Consider the following 26,737-nt stretch of genomic DNA (forward strand, 5'->3'; position numbering starts at 1 on the left):
TTAAATGTAAAATTATATTGCTTTTATTTTCATTTTAAGAGGAAATATAAAAATTTTCAACTTGTTCAAAAAGATAGATAGAAATAATTTATTACATAAATTGCATTACTTTTGTTTTGGTATTTAAGTTTCTCAGGTTGTCCTCCTGGTATGATTAAATTCAAGTTTTGTCGATTTTTTAGAAGTAATATTTTTTTTTAGTTTCAAAAAAATATAAAACTGTACAAAAAAAAGACTAAAAAGTACACTAATTTAATATTTAAAATAAATACGACTAAAACTGTATCAAATTTATTTATGACGTAATTTTCATTCCGATGTTTTTTCGAAAAAATAAAAACTTAAACATTAAAATCGTACACTGACAAACATGAACAGTATTTTGTTCATGTTCGTAGCGTTTTTAGGCTTTCACTATTGTAAGATAGGAATATTCAGTTCAGACTTAGCAAAAGAGCATGGTAATTATACATCAGCCAAAGAAATTGCAAAAAAGGTTGAAGGTTCTCTCAGAAGCTACTTAGAGAAACAACTCGAGGAAGAACCCCCAAAACACCAGCGCACGTTCTCATATATAAACATAATGAAACTGGTCAAACCACAAGCACCAAAAGAAAAAGTCGAAATCAAGTTGTTCGAACTTGCTGTAAAAGTTGCCCACCAAAAGTCTAAGAAGGGACTGCTAGTAATAATTCACATGTTGATCAAAGCAATAGTAACAGAAGACTACATCACACTAATCCCTTTTTTAATGGTAGTATTAAGGTATAGACTATTGATTGTTTATAAATTAGTTTGTTTATCATCTTTTAAAACAAAGTGAAATGAATGTTTTACTTTATCAAAACGTTTTTTTTAATTTGTCAACTCAGTTGCTCAATATTTGATTAATATTTCTCGCTTCATGAAAAATAATTTGATGATAAAATAAGATGTGAAAAAGATTTAAAAAATTAACTTCTGTAAGCTTAAGTTTTTGATTTATATAAAGTAGTCTCTACGTCTATTTGAAATATTTTTATCGATAAGAGTACTCTGTACTACCCAGAATTAAGAGTTAAGAACTGACCTTGATACAAAAAAAAACTATTACATTTACGAAATCAATATAAATATTTTAGATTGCAAGCAGCAGGTTTTTTAATGATGACAAAACTAGAAAGTCTTTTTTACAAAATATTAAAAAAGTCAGCGATGTTAATTTGCAGTATTGTCAAAGAAACTAGTCAAGCTTTCTTTATTTTGGCCTCAAGGTAAAAAAATTGATACATTTTTAGCGAATAAACTTGTTTTAATAGAACAAAGAATAATTTTGAGTACTTTTAAAAATAAGTTTCTTGAATAAAAACAAAGTAGAACTTATAGATTTCTAATTTTAGAACATACTTACAAAGAATAGTTTTATTTTGCACAGCATTTAAAATATAAGCATTAAAATTTCAGATTGCTAGCTGACTTTTTTGGCAAATTGTTATCAATAATTATGCTATTTTGTATGGTTGCGCAAATAACCATTCAAAAATCTTCTTTCTATGTACTTATGTTAACCAGATCAATTTGGAAAGTAATTAAAGGAACCTCCATTACATTTTGCAATAAAATTACATATGTTCAACGAAAGATTTTCGTTAGAAATAAGGTAAGTATGTAGTTTGGATTGTATTGAAACGCAACATGAAAAATAGTAAGTATTATAAATTTATGTTGAAACATTTATCTTTACTGTTTCAAAGTGTACATCACACTTAGCTTGAATATATACAAAAAAACAAATTAATTGTTCAAATTTCAGGCGAAGAACAGTTCCGATTTAGATACTGTTACTGTTGAAAATGTTGTACTTATTGCTAAAGATCAAAAATGCTCCATGCCCTCACTTGGTTAGTTTTTGAAAATAGTTTTGTTCGAAGAGTGTTTAAATGAATTTTTTAAATTTTAATGAACAGTTTGGATATAAAAATTTCAATTTATAACATTTCCTTAGTAAACTTTACATAAAGAAAAATACCTAGTTATAACAATACGAAAAGTAAGCAAACGTTTTTTATTTAGTTATCAAGGGTCATGTGAAATTAATCATGATGTAATTAAATCGGTTGACTTTATAAAATATTCCGTTTGCATTGAAACTAATATTGTCAATATTTTCTACCTTAATATAAAAATACTTTTTTAGTAAAGTTGTCCTAAATGATATGCACATATAAAAAGTTATTTGAAATTAAATAAAATAAGATGGAAATTCTTTAAGGACTTAGTAGTAATTCATACTGTAAAACAAAAAAAACAGTTAAAACATTATGTTCCTTGAATCTTCACTTGTGGTTTTCTAACTTTTTTTCTTACAATTTTTAAAATAACTAAACTAAAGATTTTTTACAAAAGTATTAACTTTTTTAATTATAAAAAATAATAAGCTCCAGAACTTAGTTTTTTTTAAATGAAAATCGAACAGTTTTATTTTGTAATACACAACCACATAGAAGGTTCACAGAAATCGGCTACTTCCTTTAATATACTCAAATGACAAATTAATTAAACTGGAATACACTTTTAAAACATTTTAAACCTTAATCTTCAAAGTAAAATTAAGCAACGAAAAGTTGTTTATACAATTTTTTTTATTATAGCAGCAGTAGAGGTAGATATGGCCAAATGTCTAAATTCGATACCAGTCGAGCACAAAATTATTGGTAAAGTCAATGCTCTATCTCAGAAAATGATTGAAAGCACGATGCAACAATCAGATGTTTCTCAACAATCTCATCATTCTGCTGCTAGTATTCCATTACAACTTCAAAGCCCTGTACTAGATAATCAGCACTGCAAAGTAGATACTAGCAATAAGGATTCAGAAAAACAGTTAAAAGCTATTATGTCACAGGACTGCGAATTGCCGACACTGAATTTAAAGGAAGCTGTATCTGTAGAAACTTCGATGATGGAAACTGATAGTAAACTTGATCACCAGACTGATATTGAGAGCATTGCCGGTGAGTCAGATATTTCTGTAGGTTATGTTCCTCCAAATCAGGAAACAATAAACACTGAAGATACTAAGCTACAAAGCGATAATCAAGTTTTGGTAGAACATCTGCGTAATCTTTCTTTCCCATCCTTTGCAGAAATACCATGTCTACCTTTGAACATATCATTACTCACGGAACTTGAGCAAGAAGCTCCACAAAATTCCAAGCACAATTCAAAACCGACCAAAGATCATGTTTTAGCCAGCGATAGTACCATTGATTCGGTCAGCAGCACTCTAATGCCGAACCACTTCGTCAAAGACGGGAGGCACTTTCTAAATACCACGCTTAACAGTGTTGCCATGAACACGACGCAGACCAGCATGCTGTCTCAATTTGTTCCATCAGATCAGGTAATTGACAGACCTAACGTGCCAATAAATATACACAATCAGTCAAACGAAGCTATACCTGTTGAAACTTGTGTGAACGAAACGATTTATGATCATCAGACTGATATTGAGAGCATTGCCGGCGAGTCAGTTGTTTCTGTAGGTTATGTTCCTCCAATTCAGAAAACTTTAAACACTGAAGATACTAAGCTACAAAGCGATAATCAAGTTTTGATAGAATATCTGCAAAATCTTTCTTTCCCATCCTTTGCAGAAACACCATGTTCACCTTTGAACCTATCATTACTTACGGAACACAAACAAGAAGCTCCACAAAATCTCGAACAAGTATCAAAATTGATCAAAGATCATGTTTTAGCCAGTGTTAGTACCATTAATTCGGTCAGCAACCCTCTAATGCCGAACCACTTCGTCCAAGATGGGATGAACTTTTACAATACCACGTTAAACAGTGTTGCCATAAACTCGACGCAGACCAGCATGCAGTCTCAATTTGTTCCATCAGATCAGGTAATTGACAAATCTAACGTGCCAATAGATATACACAATCAGTCAAACGAAGCTACATTTGTGAACGAAAATTCAAATGATCAGCAGACTGATATTGAGACCATTGCCGGTGAATCAGTTGTTCCGGTAGGTAATGTTACTCTTCCTTTGGAAACTATAAACACTGAAGATAATTTGCAAAAAAGTGCAAGCCAAGTTTTAGTAAAACAGAAGCAAAATCTAGTTACTTTGCAACAGCTTGGAACAGAAATGCAGCAAACTGCAAGACTTCAAGTTATTTCCGCCACTGACACGAGCGACTTGGAGCAAAATAGAAGATTCAAAGTATCTTCAGAAAGTACATCATTTGAAAACTTAGTAACTCAATTTTTGCTCACGGAACACAAACAACAAGCTCCACGAATACTTGAACAAAAATTTGAACACCACTCAACATTGGCTAAAAACGGTAACGATCCCGTTTTTACCCTTGATGGTACCACCAATTCGATCAGCAGCCCTCTTATGTTCGACAACACTGTCCAAGATGGGGGGAAATTTCTCAACAACACGCTGAACAGCGTTGCTTTGAACACAATGCAGATCAGCATGCCGTCGCAGTTCGTTCAAGAAGAACAATTTATCAACAGACCTTACGTGCCAATAGATATATACAATCTATCTCTGGGCACTTCAATAGTTAATCAGCATCAATTGGGGCAAACAAACGACCCGTATCCTCTCAATTCGCCCATACAGTTGCAATACGGTGATGATGGTTCTGTTAATCCAAATGAAAACTGTCGCAATGCAATTAATCAGAGCAATGAAAAAGAAATAAGTAAAACTGAATCAGGTAGGTTTCATTAAAAGTTATTTTGCGAAAATGTTTTTGATTCAAGTGTATGATTTAAAAGTTTTTACTTAAAAATGCTTTTGTTGAACTGTATTTTAAAAGTCAAGGTTATTATTTAGACACTTTTTTTAAGTTAATGCAGTTTTAAAATTTTTCATAAAAAGATTAGATTTTGACTATATGATGTTGTTTAATTTAGATTAAAAATACATACTCTAAGTTTCTGCCATTAATTTAGACAATGTTTTAATTTTTAATAAATAGTATAAAGTATGTTTTTTTTTTGATTTTTATAACTATACTGAAGTAAATTAAGCTTTTTTCATAAAACACTCCATGATTTTTAGTTTGGTATAAAAATTTTGAAATTTTAACAGACAACCTGTTTCACAACAACATGATTGTGTTGGAGAGGAAGTACAAGATCGGTGAAGTTATAGGGGAGGGAGGCTTTGGTGTTGTAAAAAAGGGGTACAGACTGATGGACGGGGCCCCAGTTGCCATCAAAATTATATCCAAAAGAAAACCGCTGTTCACCGGAAGGTACGACAAAATAATAGTAGAAATTAAGAAACTAAGTTCGTCTGCTAAAATGCACTTTATTTTCCAGATTTTTATTCTGTTAATAACTTTTAGCTTTGTATTCAATAACAGTAAATCATAACTAGATTTGTGTATTAAAGTTTTAGATATTAAGCTACAGTTTTCTTTTCTTTTGGTGTTGTTGTTAAAAGGTTTTTTTTTTCAAAATTCTAAAACTTTTAGTAAACTTTGTCAATTAGAGAAGAAAGAGTGATTTTGGGTAAAAAAATTTCCTTACTCGTTTTCGTTTTTAATTAAGTTTTGTATACATATTACAAGTTTGCAATCAAATTGCAAAAAAGAAATTAAAATACATAAGTCTTTTTGACAATAATAACTTAAAAAACACAGAACCGAAGAAAAATTGCTTAACCGCGAGTTACCTATTGATGGAAACAAGGAGCTTCCTTTAGAAATATTATTGATGCTCAAATTGAGAAATGGGGGAACAAACGCTAACGTAATCCAGCTATTAGATTATTTCGAAATTTCGGACTCTTGGGTTCTTGTCTTAGATAGGCCGAGAGTCTGCCAAGATCTTTTCGACTATATAGCTGTAAACAATTATATTGACGAGGAGACCTCCAGAATGTTCTTTCGCCAAGTAAATAAAATCAAATTATAAATTTAGTAAAGCCTGGTTTTATGCACCTGTCTTTTTTTTTGTTTTGATACAAAAATTAGTCGGTAGAATTTTTCGGAAGCTAAAACTTTTAGAAATGTAAGTAAAGTATTAAAAACTTAAGGAAAGATAAAGAGTTTTTTAAGAAAAGTAATATTACTGGATTTTTATTTTTATTATAATATTTAGTTTTTCCTTTATTCATTTCTTTTTTTCTAGAGGTTGTTACTTAAAACTGACAGTTATCACTATTTGATGTATCAAACTACACTTTAGAAGTGAAAAAAATCAAATCAAATAACACAACTTTCAGGTACTGGATGCTGTTTCTTTTTGTCATAACAATGGAGTGATTCATCGCGACATTAAGGATGAAAATCTGCTGGTAGATTTAGAAACAGGTACAATAAAGATGATAGATTTCGGTGCTGGTTCACTGGATTTAAATGAACCTTATCGCGACTTCAGAGGTTAAAAAATATTCTTGCGGTTTACGTAAAAAGTTCTTGTCGATCATTTATTCTAATAATTTTCCTATGATTTAGATATTATATTAATGGAAAAATGTATATGTATAACAATGTTAATTATTTAAACCTAACTTAATTTCGACTTCTAAGTATTAAGCAAATGTTTATTTTATCATAGTTAAAAATACTTATTTATCAGATTTCAAAATAAATGTTTCACTAATTCATGTAGTTTTTATTTAATATGAAATTAATTTTTCACTTACTTCAGGTTTGTCGAATTATTAACATTTTAGCTTAAAATAGTAAATACAAGCTTGTTTGTAGTTTTTTTTAAACAACAAAGGAGTAAATGCTTTCTTAAAAAATTAAGCAGAAAGTTTTAACACCTTATTGAGTTTTCTATATACCTAAAAGTAGTAGTAGCTACTGGTTACACTGAATACTTTTTTAAAGTTCCGTCTATGTTTCTATGCGTTTTATAATGTCTAAAACTAATACTTTTTTAATAAAGGTACGATAAATAAATCCCCTCCAGAAGTGTTTGAACAAAATCTATTTTACCCTGATAAGAGCACCGTATGGAATCTAGGTATACTCCTTTATTCGATGACATTCGGTGCTAACTGTTTTACAAATTGTCAGGATATTTGCAATAAAGAGTTTGTTGTAAAAAGAAGTATCTCTCATGGTATTTAATAGTTATTAGTAAATCAAGTTAAACAAAAATAAAGTAAAAACTAATTTTGCCACGACAGTGCTTTTTTTTATAATTTTTATGAAACTTCATTCAACACTGTCGTTAACTTTATACTTTACGTTTAGAGTTGTGTTACTAGATTCTTTAAAAAATAAAACAAACACCACATAAAGTAGTCTTTTAACCCTGAAATGAAATCAAACTATGTTCTTTGACAATTGTCAAACTGCACATTAAATGTTTAAGGTTTTAAAAAAGACTAATCTTAAAGGAAATAGTTTTTTTAAGTTTATAATTTGATTAATATTAATACATATGTATGTATATATTTCTAAATTATTTTATTAATAACTATCTAGATCTTCACTGGCTACTTAGTGCCATGTTGGAGAAAGATGTCGAAATCAGGCCAACATTGAGAGATATAATGTGCCATCCCTGGCTAGTTAAAAAAAGTAATTAGTAAAAGGTATGTCAAGTAAGATTTTTACATATTTTGAAAGTTGATTTATATTAATAAGTTCGGTTCATAGTTTAAGAAATATGTAAATTATTTCAGATAATACTTAAAAATGAAATTATAAATAGTCTAAGTTTTAATCTGTGAATAATAAAGTCATATAAATCTCTTAAAGTATATAAAGAGTTTTCAGACTACTTAAATTATTAAAGTAAATTTTCTAATTACGATAAAAAGAAAAATAAGCACTAGTTCTTATTTAAAAAAATATCATGTTTACGCCCATAAATATGATCAAATGAGTCTTTAAATCATCTAGTAATAAAATAAGTTTTCAATTTAATTTTTTTAAAACTGTCACTGATTTAGAATAAGAAGTATTCAAGCTTAATGGTATCGTTATCTTCAAGTGTTTGTTTTTAACCTAGTACTTCCTAGATTAAAGTAAATTTACTACAACAAGAATAAAAAATGTTACTACTGTTTTACATGTAAAGTTTATTGATAAATAATTATTTAAATTAAAAAGAAAATTCTTTTGTAAAAACATGTTCTATTTTTTGTTGCAGAGTTGTCATATTTTATTGAAAATATTTTTTTGTGCTGATATTTTTACTTTATTAAGAAAACTTTTGTTTAGAATTTTGTAATAATAAAAAAGAAAATTTTAATTAAACTTTATAGTTTTAACAGCTAAAATTGAAGTAAAAATTACAGTATCAAAGAAAACCATAATACCGTGTTTAGTTATATATTTTTCTAACTAAAACATACTGCTCTTAAAATGTCATACCAATTGTTGAAATCAATTTTTTAAATATTTTTTAAAAGAATGAAAAAAAGTTGCAGTGACTTGATAAACAATAAAAGCCACTCAGAAGCCACTCCTTCAATTGACACTAAAAGTAAAAAAAGTCTTCAATTTCTGAGGATATAGAAGTTCAAAAAATTTATCAAAGACCTACTCAAATTGGAATTTTCAGTTTATAATCTTAATCAGTTAACAATAAAAGTGTCACAATAAACAAAACTTTACAGAAAAAAAAACTTTTTTAAAAACCATTTGTTTAATGTAATTCCTTAACTGAACGAACAACTAAGTTTAATCATAGTCAATATTCAAATTAAATCTTAGTTCACCTAAGTGAAAATAATATTTAAAAAAATGTTTTCATCCTTTTATGAACAAAAAAAAAGTTATAATTTTAATTTTCAAGTTAGTTTATTTTAAAATTTTAGTAGTTACATTTGATTTAGTGTAGATTATAAACAAAGATCTACTGAAAAAAAAGTAACCACTAATATAAATTTTAACAAAACCAGTTAAGTTTTTATTGAGTTTACAAAAAATATATAGTAAATTACCATACTAATTAGCTAATTCAATGTATAAATCATAGAATTATCCTTTTTTAACTAAAATTTAATATTATATATATATCTTTAATTTTTAAAGTAAAATATTAAATTTGTTGCAAAAATAAGAATCTTTTTAGATATAGCAAATATTTTAAAAGGAAGTATGAGCATCAAATCATGTTACAATTTTATTTTCAAAAAAATACTGCATTTTTCTGCCTATCGTTAGGGTTTACAACTACCACAAAAAAAAACGAAACTTAAAGATTATAAAGAAACAAACATAAAGATATTAACAAAATGGCACTAAAAAATTAATATTAAAGCATAAATAATTAAGCTTAAGTATACTAAGAAACATTTTTTAATAACTTGTTTATATTTATATTAAAACGTACTAACTATCTAAACTTTAGTCGTACTAATAAAGGTTTCAATTATCTATCTTAATCATTTAGTAATTATAACGTTTATGATCAGTAAGTTTAAATATATGTGTTTACTAGCAGGGTAAATTTACTCTTTTTGAAAACTAAAAATAACATTAAACAGCAAAATTTAATTTTTATTAGTATTTTAGTTAAATTTTTGGTAAATAGGAACTTATTAATATGTTACGGGTTGTATAAAACTAAACTAATATTAATATTTGAGATTATTTTCATATTTATCTCTAATGCCGAAACAAGCTGATAATTTCAATTTATCCTAATCATTGCTATTGATATAATTTTATGACGCAAAAGAAGATAAAAGCAACCCTTTTTTGACTTAAAAATATAACTACTTCTTAAAATGATTGTTGAATTAAAGGTAGGGAAATATTGTTTATAAAATAATTAACATTACTGTTTACGTTACAACAATCCTTAATCCAAATGTTAAAAAAATCATGATTGTAATTTCAAACTAAAACACTTTAGAAGTTAATCCTATTAGAACATTTCTTTTAACTAGTAGCAATGTTTCATCTAGAACTAAGATGTTTCGCAGTCAAACAACAAGCTTTAGACTTCACTGTACGATCACCAACAACAAACTATACACTAATTTTCGACCTCGTTTTGTCTTTATTAAAACTCATAATTAAACAAATGCTTTAATACTAATGTATTTAATCTGTTGGGATGACTTAAACAGCGGTTCATTGTGACTATGTATTCTTGATAAATCATATTGAGAACAAAACCATATCGCAAAACTTTGCGACGTAAACTGTATCTTTTTTTAGTTTTAAACATTTTAGTATCTTTTTCAAGTTTATTATATTTCAAAAATTTTTAAGCCTCAACAAAAGAACTAGAAAAAGAAAGTATCAAATTAAATTATTTTTCTTTTTTAATAGTTGTATTTAAGTTAAAAAATCTACGTCAATATAATTTTACTTTGAAAATAGTATCATAAAAAGTTTATAATTTTTAGTACCTTAATATTTTACTTTAGTCCGGTACTAAGGTTGATAGTATTTGTCAATTTAAATTGTTTGTTTAAATTTAAAGGCTTTTAAAAACATTTGTATAAATAACTAATTAGAAAAAAATGGAAAACATAGGCTCTTCAAAAGTACAATAAAGAATATTTCAGAATGTGAATTGAAAATTCATCCCAAATATAACAATTGTATATCAATTTAAAAACTGTAAGTATTATAAATTTCTTTTTTCAGTAACTTAACTAAATACAACCAAAGTAATTTACAAATTACTTTTTTAACTTTCTTAAAGATTGAATCACAGGCAAGGTTAGGAATTCTTTACTAAGAAGCAAGCATTATCGACAAACATTACATTAATATTCAAAAAGTATTGAGTTTTTTTTTTTGAAATAAGCTTTGTCGTTTAAAATATACTATATAATAAAAAACTAGAAAGCATACAAATTACAATTAAAAGTCAGGTATTGTAATAAAAAAAGCACTAACTATCAAGTTTACTACTAGTTATCATATTATCTGTAAAATAAATCTTAGGGAACAGCCTAGTTTTATTCCAACCCGCGATCGATTCCCTCACACAATTCCAACCCGATCAAATCCGAGAACCGCTTACCGACTAACGCGATTAGGGGTAACAGTGATAGTAAAAAAAAAAAAGAAAAATATTAATAAAGAATAACAATGGGTTGAAATTGTAAGTATACCTAATTTTAAGTCTTATACTTATTTCTTTTTTTAACACCTGAAACATAGTTACAAAGTAATTAAATAGTTAGTTACTAAAATATTTATTTCTAAAATTATGTCCACTTAAGTTATTTGAAAAAAAAGTTGTGGTGAAAATAATTTTAAAATGATTTTATAAAATTGTTGAGATTAAACTAAAACAAAAATTTAGTTATTTTATACTTTGTTGCCTTTAATTTTTTTACATGATTTTCAAAGAAGAGCTAACTTCAAAAAAATCGGAAGAATTTGATGTTAATTCTTATCAAATATTTCAGTAAAAATGAGTTCAAGTTTACAAAGTGAGTTTGAGCTTAAAGGACACATATTAATTAATTTTGTCAAACAGCTAAAAAGTGAGTATTTCAGCATTTGAGTTATTCTAGTCATGAGATCAAACTTTAGAAATATAAGAACTTTTATTACATTGCAAATTTCAAATGCAGTTAGGAGAAAAAAAATTACTGCTGATTCTTTTGATTTTCAACAAAAAAAGAATTTTTATATAAAGTATAAGGCTTTTTCATACACCATTTCATCTTAAATATATGTACATGAGTTTTATTTTTTAATAGTTTTGAAACATATTTTTAAGTTAAGCTGTACTTTAGGAAGGTTCAAATTTATTTTCCAAAAGTTTCTATTTTTATTAGTGTAAGACTTTTCACTTTAACAGTAGGCTTTCAAAAAAAAAAAAGAGCCTGGAAAACTTGGTCTAAACTCCTTTATGTATGGTAACAAGTTTTGGTCTAGTGATCTAAAGAATTAGAAAATATTAAAGAACAAAAATATAAGAACTATTTATTTATACTATGAGTAGATTTATAGAGTGTTTTTGAATTTTTGTTTTATATTTTGCTGAATTTAGTATTTACCAGATTGTGTTGGGTCTTTTTTAGTTAAAAGAATAAATAAGTGTTTATTATATGTTATATATAAGTTGTCTTTTTACTTTAAAATGTGTCCTTAATATCACAAGACTTTATTAGTTTTAAATAAAAGAAGTTTTATTGCTAGAGTAAAGAGTTACATTTTATCAAATTTAGTGTTTAACAGCCATTAGCAAGTGGTTGGTATAATGTTTTATTACTATTAATTTAAAAAGAGTGCATACCATTTTTTAAACTTTAATATATTACTTGATTTTTTTTATGTTTATGGTTTGTTGTTTATTTCAATGTTATTTCAGAGCTAGCTAAAAATAGTGTTTACTAGCAAATGGTGTGCAGCTTATTTACTGTAAGGTCTTTCCCACCCAATTCATTGACCATAGTTGTAAGCGTTCACATTTGTCTTTTTTTTCTTCTTAGTTCAAAGGGTTGCCTGAATACTTGGAATTCTCAAATTTTGGCAATATAAAAAGAAGAAAAACTAGGTATTAAAAAAAAACCTGTAAAACCTGAAGTTTTAAACAAAAATCACCCTAAAACCTGAAATTTAAAACTATTTTTATGTGTTGTGTGATGGAATTTTGATTAGTCTATATATTGAAAAATCTATCACAAAGATATAATTTTTCTTTTATTTTTCAAAGTTTTATTTATTTAATAACACATATAAATTAGCTTTACAGTACCTTAACAATGTTGTTATACTACTTTAGACAATTTTTTACCTTGAGTATAATTTATACTAAAAATTGACTATAAAACTTGTTCTTAAAAAAAACCTTAAAGAATTAAAAAACCTGGAAAATACCTTTGGCAACCCTGTTAGTTGTATCTGCATATGTTTTATGTTGTTCTTAACTTTTTATTCAGTTAGTTTGCTGTTGGTTTGTATAAAGTGACAACAGCCAATCGTGAGTTTTCTTAAATGGCACTACTTACATAATTATATTGATAAACATCCTGGACAAGATGTTAAAAGGTGTGCGACTTGATAACCAAAAGGTTTTTTGTGCACCAGGTCATTGGACAAAGTATTTTTAGCGCTGTTTTTGTTGTTCAATAAACTGTACTAAAAACTATAATGCGCTTTTAGTTATAGGGTAAAAAAATGTTTAGGGATATGATGCAAAAAAGCCAAATATATTTTATTAATGCAGCTAAATGTCAGCTTGTGTTTTTGATTGCCTTAACTCTTCTTTTAATAAAAGTATGAAAAATAATTCTAAAACTATGTGTTATTAATTACTTTATAAAACTAACCACAAATTATTATTAAGTATTTTTCCTGTGACTTTGCTTTGATGATAAGAAGTTTTGTTGTGGATTTACTAGATATGCTTCTTTTTTTTAAAATCAAATTACATTGAAAATGGTTTAGAAAAAATCAAAATAACTTAAAGCAAACAATAACTGACTTTCTATATAACATTTTCACTGTGCAAAACTTTTACTAGGATAAAACTAAAATCAAATGGTCTATTGTTTATTATGACAAACAGTTGTTTTACAGTATTATTTTAACAATAAAAATTGATTATTTATGATGTCAGGTTGCACTTTTTATCAAACTTATTTTTGTAGGTAAAAGTAAAAACTAGTTAGTAATTAATAATTTGTATGTCACTTAGTTATATATATATATTTTGTTAAATAAGTAAAGAAACTATCAAATATAAAAAAGCAATACAAAAAAAGTTATTTATTATTATTATAATGTTTAAAAAAGTTAATAAATATCAAGTCATTTATAAGAACTATTCTTTAAAAGACCTAAACTTACTTTTTCTTTTGATAATAAAATGTACTGATATTATAGTTCCCAAACTTAAGTTCATATACATCATATTGTTATAAAACTGTTTAGGATGTACAACTTCTAGCCCGTTAAAGGAAGATTTTAATTTTCATTTGTATTTGTAGATTTAAAAGTCATTAATAAATTTAGACCATAGGTCAAGTCCACTTTTGATTTTCAGTACAATTAGTTATTGGACCTTACAAAGTCACTTGGTTAGGCACTTGATAATTTATCAGGGTTGCTACATGCTCTGGCTACTCAAGATAACAAATGAAATGCTAGTTTTGATTTTTTTCTAGGTATGAGGCTATTTTTTGACAAGTTTTTGCGTTTAAAGTTAAATATTGATTATGGTTTTGATATTTTTAAAAGTTATAACCTTATTTCTAACTGTTTTAAGTTTTACATGACACTTAAGCAAGTATAATTATTAATGAGCAAATTTTAGTTAGTTTTTCAAATTCATAATATGCTTTTATTAGTTGTTAAAAACTTATAAAACAAATTTTAGAAAGGGTCTATGGTCTAGGTGTAATTTAAATTTATTTATTTTAATGTATAAAAAGAATTTTAACATCAATAAAAAACTTAATTTAGTTTAGTTACATCTTTCAGTTACATCAATGGTCATATGTTTTGTATCATTATGAATTTATATATTTAACCAAATGAATTGCTATAATTGATGTTGAACTAAAGTTTTAATTTACTTTAAAAGTAGTTATTTTATTTTTTACGTTTTTGTGAGCAACAAGATTCAGTTAATCAAGAGATTGAGACAATTTTTTTTTTCTTGAAGAAAATTTATTTGCTGAAGAAGTTAAATAAGCTGAAGTCTTCTCTTGGTTGAACTCAAACAAGAAAAAGTACACACATCTTGCCAGGTTTGCAAGAAGGTATCTTTTGGCACTACCATCTTCTGTTTATTCTGAAAGGTTATATTCAGAAGCTGATAACTTGTACGAACAATAGCAAAATCGATTGCTTTCGAAAACTAGGGAGACACTTTTATTTCTTCATCACAACCTGAAAAAACAAGAATAGGTTTCTTTGTTGCTTAATGGTGTTGATATGAGTAAATTAACTTATTAATTTACTTACTTTTATATATGTAAACAGTTGCTAAAGAAACCATTGCTCATCTTATAGTTCGAACTTTTGTAAATAAAAGTATAATGTAAAGCTTATCATAAAGAAATAAATAAAGTTTGTTATTTCAAAGCTTAGTAACATTTAACTTTTTTTTTAGGTCATACAATGTACAAAATTCAAGTTTAGTCGTATAAGTAGCTTGAAATTTAACATTTAAACTGAGATTTAGTATAGGTAGATTATTTTTTTAGAAGGTTCTAAAATATTTAGACAATAACATTAAGTTTTTTTAAAGAAAATATTTAGATTAAACAATTTTTACTAATAAATGGTGTTATAATAATTTAATTTAATAATTTTTCTCTTTTGAAACTAAATAAAACTTAAAACATATAAGAACCGGATCCAGCCGGATCTTAAATAAATAAATCGGGATCTGGAAAATCACTACTTTTAACATAAGTAAATTTTAGCGTTAATAGAATCAAACAACTTTCTATATTAATATATTCATTCTTAACAGGTTAATTTTTATTTTACTTATTATTAAAAATAAAAATTAAATTTGTTGTGCATATTACAATCCACATTTTATTTCTTAGGTTTATAATACTTATTCTACAAGTTGAGTAATGTCTCAAAATTGGAGGCCTCCACCCATTAATACTACATATCCACCCAATTATCCGTACAACTATCCACCACAACATCATTATGCACAAGGTATGTACATGATCATGCGATCTTTAAGTACATGATACTTTTAGTATAACACTGAAACATATAAAAGAAGTTAAAACTAATTTGTTGTTACAATAAATAACTTATTTTAATTGCCATATAATATTGTATTATAAGCAGAAACTAGAGTCTAAAATAGTATTTAATTTTTTTTTACATTTCAATTGGATAAAAAATATTTTAAAGCTTTTCAGTTAAAAGCAAATGTACAAGATCAAGTTTAAATTTACAGTTTCATAATTTTTTGACTAATAACATCAATTGCACATAGAGTGAAGTTTACTGTAAAATAAATTAGTTTTAAAGTACATATTTTTATATTAACAAACTATAAGAAACAAAAATATTACAATTAAAGAAAAATACAGGGTTTCCACTTCCCTATAAATCCTTATAAGTTTGCAATATTTTGAAAAATCTTTATAAATCCCTAGAAAAATATGTTAAAATCCCTATAAGTTACTTTTTTTGCTTTGTGATTGAAATTTAAAAGCCAAAACAGCTGCACTGCAAAACATATTTTTTTAATCAAAGTCTTTGCAAACTTAGTACAAAACTGTGACTCAGTTGCACTACCTAGTGTATAATTTTTTAAAATTTTATATTAAATACAATTTATCTAAAGTTTGCTTATTTAAGTAAAATTAGAGTTCATAAATCCTTGAAATTTTGTGAATTACTTATTTAGACTGTTATAAACGGTTAATGACATATTTTACTTTATGTACCTTTAAACTACTTTCGTAACCTTTAAAGAATTTTTTTTTATAATTTCTCTATAAATATACTACATTTTATGGATTTCCCTATACATATTTTTGAAATTTTAGTGGCAACCCTGAAAATAGTTGAATTAAGAGAGCTTAAATTTTTTATAAGAAAAATGTAATATCTAAAAATGATAAACATAATTGATAATAAATATTTAACATTTATTTAGATTTAAAATTGTTATTTATAACTATAAAGTTAGCAGCATTTTTTGAAAACAGACCGGATTTACTTAAAAAGTTCTTATTTCCCACAATTTTGAAAGTTTTTACTTGATATAAAAGTTTTATGTAAGAGCAAATGTATGATGAAATAAGCATAAAATAAGCAACATAGTTTACTCAAAAACAAAAGCAAAAAAAAAACAGCACAATTATAAACTTTTGGTATACAAACTTAAACTTGCTTTTGTAATTTTTTGCACCACTGTTAAAAACAAGTTTGTTGGATTATAGTAATAGTAAAAGTAACAAGTTTTTCAAAATACTTGTTTTAGCATAGAGAAATCTTGTGAGTTTCAGTATTTTATAATTATATACTAAAAGTTTTGTTATAACTAAGTTTTATTTATTTGAAAGTTATTTTTTTTACATTTTCTTTTATAAAGTATTTTCACTTATCAAGTTGATTATTTAAAATAGTTTGTACCTAAAAAGTTGTAAAAAAAAAATTGTTTCAGCTCAATCTCATGTATACCAGCGATTTAATGGAAGCTGGCAACCTCCACCAGCAAACCAACATCCTGCTTATCAACAATGGAACTATACAACATACTACAACCAACAAACCTATCCCCAACATAATCCGTATGTGCAGCAGCCTGCTAATGGCATGAACCTGTACACAAGCTACAACAGCAACACTCAACAGCAGCTAAATACTGCAACCTCTAGTTCAGTTCAGAATGACCATAATGGTTCAGTACACAATTTTGAAGGAACATCAAATGTCCAATCAAAGAACATTATTGACATACCTCTTGATGACAAGATGCCTCAGTTGTCCAATCCAAATTTGACTGTGAGTCAGACAAAAAGAAACTCGTTAGAGACTCCGTCGCCTTACTCTGAGTTAGTTTTAAACTATATATTTGTTTTGTTATTTTAAGTTTTAACAGAATTGCCACTTATTCTTACTCAACTCAGAAAAAATCTTATTAATCATTTTCTCAAGTTTTTCCTAAACTCAGGCAAGCTTGATGTAATTAAAGCTAGTTTTTAATAACTCAGGCTGACTTTTGCATTCCTCTATTTTATTATATACCGTGTATATTGTACTGTATAAATATTTTAAATTTAGTTAAAATTTTTAGTAAGTTTGTGTAGTTTGTTTTTAAGCTGAAAAACTTATTGATAAATTAGTTGAATTTATTATGACGTAATATTTCTGCACCACTTAATTTGTGTTTCTTTTTAAAAAACTTGCCTATTCTTAGAGCTTTTTTAAGGTTAGTGGATGCCTTTATTAAATTTGTAGTATTTGTAGACAATTTTATATTTTTATTTTTTTATTATTTATAGACTTTGTTTTTAAACGATAAAGTTCGTTTATAGTTACAACTCTTATAAATATTATGCAATATTTATTTTAACAGTTTATTACTAACAAAACAATGTTTCACTCCTATTGCTTGCATATAGGAGATCCTCAGTTGTTGTAAACAAGCTGCAAAGATATGTATTTATATTTTTGTATGCAGGGTAACTGTACTGATAAATCTAGAAGAACTCAAAAAAATAATACAGAAAACACTGGATAAAAATTTCAAAACCATATAATTCATGAGAGTTTCATTTATTTATTGCTTAGTGACAGTCCATTTTGAATGATACATACAGCTTAACATACTAAATTTTTTTTTACTAAATAAATTATGTAACAGAAAAAATAAATATTTAATATTTTTTGAAATTAAAAAAAAAGAAAATAAAAATATTAAAGTGTATTATATTAATAATTACTTTTTAGAACACAAGAAACGAAAAGACGTTGTTCAGGATCTTCACAGCCCACAACAACGACTTCACCCAAATTTTCTTTCTCTATAAAGTTTGTAAAAATATAAGGAAACCTTTTAATTATCTAATAGACATTGTTTACAGTTATTATAAAAGTTTTTTGCTAAAATGAAATTTCAATTCTTAACAACTTTTCTATAAACACTAAAAATTTAACTTATGGAAGTATAATAAAAAAACATAATCTTATTTAAAGTAGAGTAAAATCAAGCCAACACTGGTTAATTTCAATTTAATTGTGTTTTTAACTATTTAAGGCAAGCTTAAATGAGTAATTTCAAAATTTTTATTAATAATAATTTAAATTATTAAAGTTTTGTATAATATATATTGTCTAAATAAAAAGTGTTTTGGTGATTTTTGTGCTAATAGTAAACAAAAATAAAATAATGAAACTACTAGAAAAAATAACTCCTGAAAGGTAGAACCATCAAAATAAGTTATAGTTTGAGTATTGAAATTTATCCTACGAAATTTTCTACAGACCTCCAAAAAAAGAATTGAAAAGGCGTTCTTCAGAGTGTATGCAACCAACTAAAACGACTTCTTCCTGTAAAAAGTTAGTTAAAATCAAGTTTGTATATTTTTGTCATTTAAAAAACCGTGTGGTGCTTTAACATATGTTATGAAGTTTTTAAACACATTTTAATCATATATTAATCTTTGATTTAAGCTGATGAGAAAAACAAATCTTTTTAAAATATATATGTTTATATTAATACAACACGACGTTTTACTGGTACAAATGTTTCACTGTTCTGTTAGACAGAACAGCTCTTTATTATTTTATACAAAAGTATCAAAAAACATAAATCAAAATAGAGATGAAGTTAAGCGAAAAACTTTAAGAATTGTTAAGTCACTAAATAAATCATTGAAAAATATAAGACACACTAAGTTTGCATAAAATTTATCAAAAATTAAGGCTAAAAAAATGTTCACAATTACTTATAAGTTCATTTCGTTTATTTAAAGCTATATTTGAGTTTAATTTTGAGATCTTGTTTTTTTCATGTTGCAGAGAGTGCAGCCATAATATGTTTATATATATAGCATTTAAAACTATTTCTTGTAATGAATTAAAAAGTCGAAATTAATGTCAAGGGAATATTTTAGTTGAAAGACTAAAACTTTTAAGGTTAAGAAGAATTTAATTATTGTAAAATAATTTTTTAGGTGAAATTGCCATTGAAAGTGAATTATATAAGATCTAATAATGTTATAAATAAACTTTTAGGCTACTTAAAGACAGTCTTACCTAATTAAAATATCGCTTATTTTTAGTAAAATATAGCATAAACTTAAAGATTTAGTTAAGTTGTGTTTTCAAATATTAACTTTTTAGACAAAACAAGGCAAAAAGATCCAAAGAAAGTAAAAAATCATCGAAATCTAAGGTCAGTAAATTTAGATTTCAGTTATCATTTTTACATGTTATTTATTGTAATACTTCTGCATAAGATTAACTAGTTGTTTAATTGTTTGTATTTTTTAAACTGAGAGTCATTTTAATTAAAATACTTATTAATAATTAATTGTACCTTATCATGATATAGAAAAGTTCTAGCTTTAAATTTTAAAACTGTTTTCTTTAGTGTGTTTAACTTTTTTATATTAATTGATCTAAAAATTTCCATTACAAAGTGATGGTTTTAAATTACTTAAAAAAGTTGTTTAGGACAAAAGGTAATGAATTTTGTTGTAGCCATGACCATATAAAAGAATTTAAAGATATCGTAAAAATATGTTTTTACAACAAAGTAATAACGTTTTCCTCAAAGTAGTTAAACAATCAGTCTATATATTCCATAGTTATGTTTTACTCTAATATTGTTTTCATATAAAACAAGTGCTCTGCTCAGTAAATCTATGACTAAAAGCAGTTTTCAAAAACCATAAAAAAAGTGTTTTTGTACTACTTTTTAATGGTTTTATGAGCTTTTTGGCAAGCACAAAATGTTTTTCTTAAAAATTTGAATTTTATGTAATATGTTCTATTTAGTTCTAAGTAAAGTTTTTGTTTAAGAAAAAACTAACTTTTGCAGATCACTTTTTTAAGGAGACATTAATTCCTATTTGAGTGTATGATAAATTTATTTGACAAATAGTTAATAGCAAATTATATTTTGTAGCATGTTGAACCACATAAAAAGTTCATTGAAAACTTTGTAATGTTTTACTGTGATGTTGTTTCTGTTACAAAAAAAGTCTTTATTTTATATTTTTTAATAAGAACTAATTAGATTAGAAAATAATTGTCGCTTGGCTTGTAAACATAAATACTAAAATATATCATTAATATTAAGCCAAAATACTAAATTTGTTTTTAAGTTGACTTTTAGTTTGCTTTGCACCAAAAGGCAGTAAGTAAATTTCTCAGTTAGATGTAAAAGAGGTAAGCTAAAACGTAGAGTTTAAATTTATGGTGCAATTAATATCCTTCAACACATTTTTTTAATTTTCTTAGAAATTGTGAACTTTGTTTCACGACGCTGCTGTTTGTAAATAAACACTTAAAAAGTTAACTGACAATAAAAAACTTATGACCAAATAAGCCGAAATGCTCGCAAATATTCACAATTCAGTTTATATTTTATAAATTCTAAGTTGAAATGTTTGAAAAGTTGAACGATGTAAAAGTTTACAAATCGTTTTTAAGAATTATAAGCTTTAAAAAAAGTAATTAATACATATATTGAGTTTTTGTTTTCAGTGACAACTATGCTAGATTTACTTAAACTTATTTATAAAAATTTAAAAAAAAAACAAAAAACTACCTTACATAATTTAATTTAATTAATATTATTATTCACTTAATTAATATTAATTACTAATAATTTACTTAATATTGAAAATATTTATTTTATAAACTTTTTTCGTTAAGACAGAAACAAAACTTGTTGTTAAACTTAAATTTTAGTTGTTATAAAAATATGTTATGTCTTAATTAAAAAAAACTGGCATAATTATTTTAGACATTGCTGATAGTTTTAAATGTAAAAACTTTTTTTGATAAGTTTAAATTAATTTTTAGAAGGAAAGTGCTGCTGCAGAAAAATTGCAAAAAGAAAGTAAGTTGACTCCCAGTTTTATAGCTTGTATTTTTACTTTATTATTTAATTTGTTTTGTTTATTTAAGCTTTGAACGATTCTTTAATGTTATTACATAAGTTTCCATTGTCTTTTAAAATCTAACTAAACAAAACAATAATTAGTTGATTTTTGAACCTTGTTGGATATTATTTTTAATACTTAAATTCAAAATTGTTGAGTCCATTTACATGACTCTAACTTTAAAATATGTTTTTTATTTATTGCTAAAATTTAAGGAAAAATGTTAAGACAAAGTTTATAAAAAGTTGTTACAAACCTAGAATATTTATAGCTATAGTACTTATTGAGTTATGTAGGTAAAAATAATAAAACCGAATTTTTGTTTATTAATTTTTAGTTATTTCTTTTGTCATATTGTGTTTATATTTTAATTTTGTGACTAGTATATTTACTGTCAAATTCATTGCTCTTGTATAATATTTGAAATAGTGGAAAAGCTAATTATAAATTCAGGAAATTTGGTAAATTCAAAATTAAGGCCTTATAAGTACATTATAGTATCTTTATTAAGCAGGTTTCCAAATTAACATACTCTTTCTTCATACCTCGGTAATTGAATTTACAAATTTATACTCTTAAAACCATTTTGGTTAAAATCACTTATGATAATCTAATTAAGCATGTATAAAAAAGTTTACACAAATCAGTTTGACTGTTATCTTATGCTTATTTAATTATAGCCTGATTATTTCAAATTTGCACGGTTAAAGTTAAAGTAATAACAGCTAATTTTGTACATAACTACGCAGAGTTTTCATTAGAATAGAATTTTCTAATTGAAACTAATTAAAAAGTTTGTCACAAAGTTTTCTACTAATTTTTACTTATTATTACAGCTTTCATAAAGTTCAAAATTTTATTCAATTTGTTTAGTTTAATGAAGTATTTCTATTTAGAAACTTGAAACATCTTTTTTTACTTTACATATTATTTACACTTTTGGTGATAATTTTATTACTTGTACTTAATTTCCAAATACTTTTGTAACGTATTTAAAGTTTCCAATGTTTCATGTACATATGTTCATAAATTGTATATTGAGTTTAAAGTGTAACATTGATTACAACAGAAATTCTTATTTAAGCTTCATTTAATTGAATTCTGCAGCAGAAATAAATACAAGCTTAAATGCTCATTATATATAATTAGTAATAAAAATACATGACTATTACTGAAAAATAAATAAAATGAAAATGAAATAAAACATTTCCAAATTAATGAATATTTATATTGCTTTACTTGCTTAGTTTTTATATATAATAAACTTTTTACTTGTAATCAGTTAAGTTTGTCGTATAGTTTTTTAGTTTTACAAATTTCAAAAACTTTTTCTTTTATTAATGTTTTGTCATCTGTTCAAGTGACCTGGGTTTTTTAATGCGTAGATCCTGTTTTTGACAATAAACAACAAAATAAAAATAAACAACATACTAAGGTTTCCATAAAAAAATAGTATAAATTACTTTTAAACTTATGCATTAATGTTTTTTTAATAAATAACGACAAACATTAGGTCGTACTATATTGTAAAATTATTCTATTGCATTTTAGGTCTAAAACACTGAACAAAAAAAAAGATAGGCCAACATTTGTTAGAATTGAGGAGTTTTTAGTTTTAAAAAACTGTGGCAATTTTTATCAAAAAATATTTTTCTAAGCTTTCAAAAAATTAATTTTTATTTTGACTAGATCCATCAGCCTTTTATGAGGAACGGAGAAATTCTTTTTGGGCCACAAAAAAAAAAACTTAAACATAAATAAATGGATTTATCTAAGAGCAATAAGTAATTAAATAAACATAATTTAGGCTACAGATTGCTCACAAGCAAAAAATGTATGTTTGTAAATTTTTATTATAAAAAGCTTTAGTTTGCTTCCACTTCATTAGCTATTTTGATCTAAAAAACACGAAGTAGACCGCTGTTTGCCGTCCATGGTTAAAAATAGGATGTAACTCAAGTTGTTGTGTGATAAATATACTTATATCATTTTGAAAAATGTGTGAATATAATATTATCTTCTTGAATTTAAACAGTCCATGAATTGAATGCTCAACTTTTGAAAATGCAATCAAAAACAAAGGAACGAATACAAACGAAGAAAGAATTATATTTGATGCAAAAAGACAAAATTAGGAAGATAAATATAAAAATTAATGATGTAGACAATATGAGATTTTACATTGAAAAGCATGGATATGCAAAGTTTGTAGGTAAGAATAAGTTCAGCTAATATTTGTAAAACTATCTAAAACGTTTACTTTTTTTCATATGAGATAATTTAACTTTAATCTTTCTCTTTCATTTACTAGGAGTTGTTATAAATACCAAGATAAATTTAAGATATATAAAGGATTACGCTTTTGGCGTATATTAAAACTTTACTAATTAAGAAAATAAGTTTTTTTTTAGTTTAATGATAAACTTTATTTAATGTTCTTAAATATTTACTTAGGTTTAACATAATTTTTTTTTAAGTTTACAACTTTACAAAAGGTGAACTAAAAATATGTATTTAAAAACAGTTTTTAAACTGCTAAATTGTCATTAAGTATATTGTGTGAAAATAACTTATATATCACAGATAATTACATATATATGTATATTTGATTTATTTTGAGGGTGTTAATTAAAAACTTATGTGTGAAGATTTTTACACTCAAAAATAGGGTTTAACATTTTCTAATATATATTTTTATAGTTTTAAATGACCGTTTTATTTTGAACTAGTTTATATACTTAAGATCTTAGTAGTTGAACATATCATTACAATGTTTCTTTTTTAACACAGCAAAGTACACATTTCTAAGAGGCTTAACTGATAAAAGTTGTATTATTGATTGGATCGACAATGAAGAGTTGTCGCTCCAGATAGAATTGAGCAAAGCAGAAAGAAAATCTGAAAAAATAAAAGCTGATAAGCAACAATTAGAAGACATAATTCTTCATCATAACAAGCGAGTTCTATTTTACTTGTCTTTAATATATACTTTAAGAATGTTTCTCGAATAAAAAACAGTTTTGAATAATATAAGGTTAAATTATGTGTCTTTACTTTATTAAATTTTCCTTGATTTTAGATAATTTTAACTATTTTAAACACATGTTCATAGCTATAGTGTCTGATAGTTTGAATGCAATTCTAAGTTTTTATAACTCCTTTTCATTGTTGCCCACTGGACAGAAGTTAAAAAATCCTACTTTTAATATAAATCGCCCCTTTACTTGTTTATTTCTCATTTACTACTTTTCGCCCACTGATAGCCGAAACTGCTCCAAAAGGGACGTTATCGCTCACTATGGATAAAAAAATAGTTAAAAATATGATCTAGTTTGTCTTTACATACAGTTTTCCAGTAAAAATAGGTTATTTAAGAAAAGTATTTCAACGTAACATTGATTTCAAGAACAAAATATAACTATTTTTTAAAGAAGTAAATTTGTACTACTTAAGTAAAAAAAATATATTCTCAAGCTTGAACAAAGTTTTTTGTAGTTTTTTTTTATAAACATTAAATTAAAGTTTAAAGCTTTTTATTTTACTTATTAAATTCTCTTATCATTCTGTTTTTTTTTATCTTAGTTTTGTCTACTAATACACATCTAAAAGGAGTTTAAAATGTTTCCAGTTGCTTGATAATTGCTTGAACTAACTCTAGATTTTGCCTGGAAGTTAAGTAAATGTGTTTTGCACTATATAAGAAGTTGTTTATCCACAAAAGTAATCATTGCAATTTTACAACAGAGGGTCAACTCGTGTTGAAGTAATAAGCGATAGCGATGATGAAGTCGTACTTGTAGATAAGTTTGTTATTTTTCAGCTATATTTTGCATAATAAACAATTGAGTATGGATATTTTATCAAATTGGCTTTAAATTGTTTACAAATAGTTTTCAATAATATTTTTGTTTTAAAACTTTAACAGTTGTGTATGAGTTTGTTTGTTAATATTAATCATAGCTTTATGCGTTAATTTCTATAGTTCATCAAAGAACATAAAAGAAAGCTTCACTGAAAACAAGTCGAGTAAAAAATTGTCGGAAAACAAGTCGAGTAAAAAGTTGCCGGAAAGTAAGCCGCATAAAGAAAATGGTTACGAACCAAAATTGGTACTAAGGAAATGTTTTCATTTTGGAGATTGTGTGACTGGGTAAGTGTATTCAATTTTTTATGGCTAGTTTACCAAGATTCTAGTGCATAATAATATACATTTATATAAAGAAGTAATAAATTGTATGAAATTTAACAGAGAACCTCATACAATTAAGGAAGAATATGTAGATGAAGGTATGTATGCACAGTAAAGCAAAAATATAAACACTAATTTACTTTTTTTGCCTTTTTGAAATGGAACTAAGTGTCTTGTATTCGAGATTATGTACTTTAAGTTATTAAACAACAAGCTGTAATCATAGTCAGTGACTTTTATAACAAATAAAATTTTGTTTACAAAAATTCTATTTTTGTTAAATTGACTTCAATGTTGTTAAAGTTTGATTATTTTTTATGCAGTTTATACTAGTTTGTATAGTATTTAAATTTTAAGTTCTCTTCATATTTTTTTACTTCTTAAAAAATTTGTTATGAAGATGAGACCAAAACTTTAATCTAAGTTTTATTTAAAAGGCTATTTATAAACTATACTAAAAGTCTAAAACTATACAATTTTTTTTTGAATTAATTTTCACCGAAGAAGATAATAACAATTATTTTAAATAAGTTGTTTAGATTATTTTCAGATTTAATAGTGCTAATTTTTTTTTTCAAAGTACAAGTTTTTCTAGCAAGTTTTTGTTTTTAATCTTATACTTTATATTTATTACCTTTTGTATCCTATCTAAAATTTTACTTATTTAAATTTGTTTTCGCTGCCACTAAAGAAACTTTTAAGGCAGTTTTTTTTTAACATGTTGCTAAGTTTACTATTTCTTTGAGTAACTTTTATTTTTACTCATGCAAAAATTATTAAGTGATATATTCATTGGTACTTTTCTGATATTTGTTATTTTTAAATTGTTTTATTTTGATAGTATCAAACTTAAATTTGAAAATAAATCATGAAAGTCTACAATACATTTTTGTTCTAATTTAGATTTTGAATGATTGACTTAAATATAAATTTCAAGTTATTGTAAATTATGTTATATCAATGTTATGTCTAATTGTTAGTTTGTTTTTTTCTAAATTGTATTAACAACTCTGTTAATATCAGCATTTCTCAACCATGTATCC

At 25.4% G+C, this 26,737-nt stretch overlaps 1 protein-coding gene across 1 annotated transcript; it reads left to right on the forward strand.

The window, feature by feature from the left end:
• The first annotated feature begins 15,461 nt into the window (after positions 1–15,461).
• On the forward strand, positions 15,462–26,191 carry LOC145843408 (uncharacterized). Its single transcript, XM_082950887.1, has 11 exons — positions 15,462–15,584; positions 17,053–17,443; positions 18,342–18,422; positions 18,876–18,950; positions 19,737–19,788; positions 21,426–21,462; positions 23,541–23,717; positions 24,296–24,461; positions 25,250–25,309; positions 25,488–25,655; positions 25,755–26,191. Exons 1-11 carry the CDS (start codon positions 15,494–15,496, stop codon positions 25,807–25,809), a joined length of 1,353 nt encoding a protein of 450 aa, XP_082807013.1. The 5' UTR covers positions 15,462–15,493; the 3' UTR covers positions 25,810–26,191.
• Positions 26,192–26,737: the final 546 nt, after the last annotated feature.

Source organism: Thalia democratica, chromosome 1, assembly GCF_965202585.1.
Source record: "Thalia democratica chromosome 1, ktThaDemo2.hap1.1, whole genome shotgun sequence".
Taxonomy (NCBI): Eukaryota; Metazoa; Chordata; class Thaliacea; order Salpida; family Salpidae; genus Thalia; species Thalia democratica.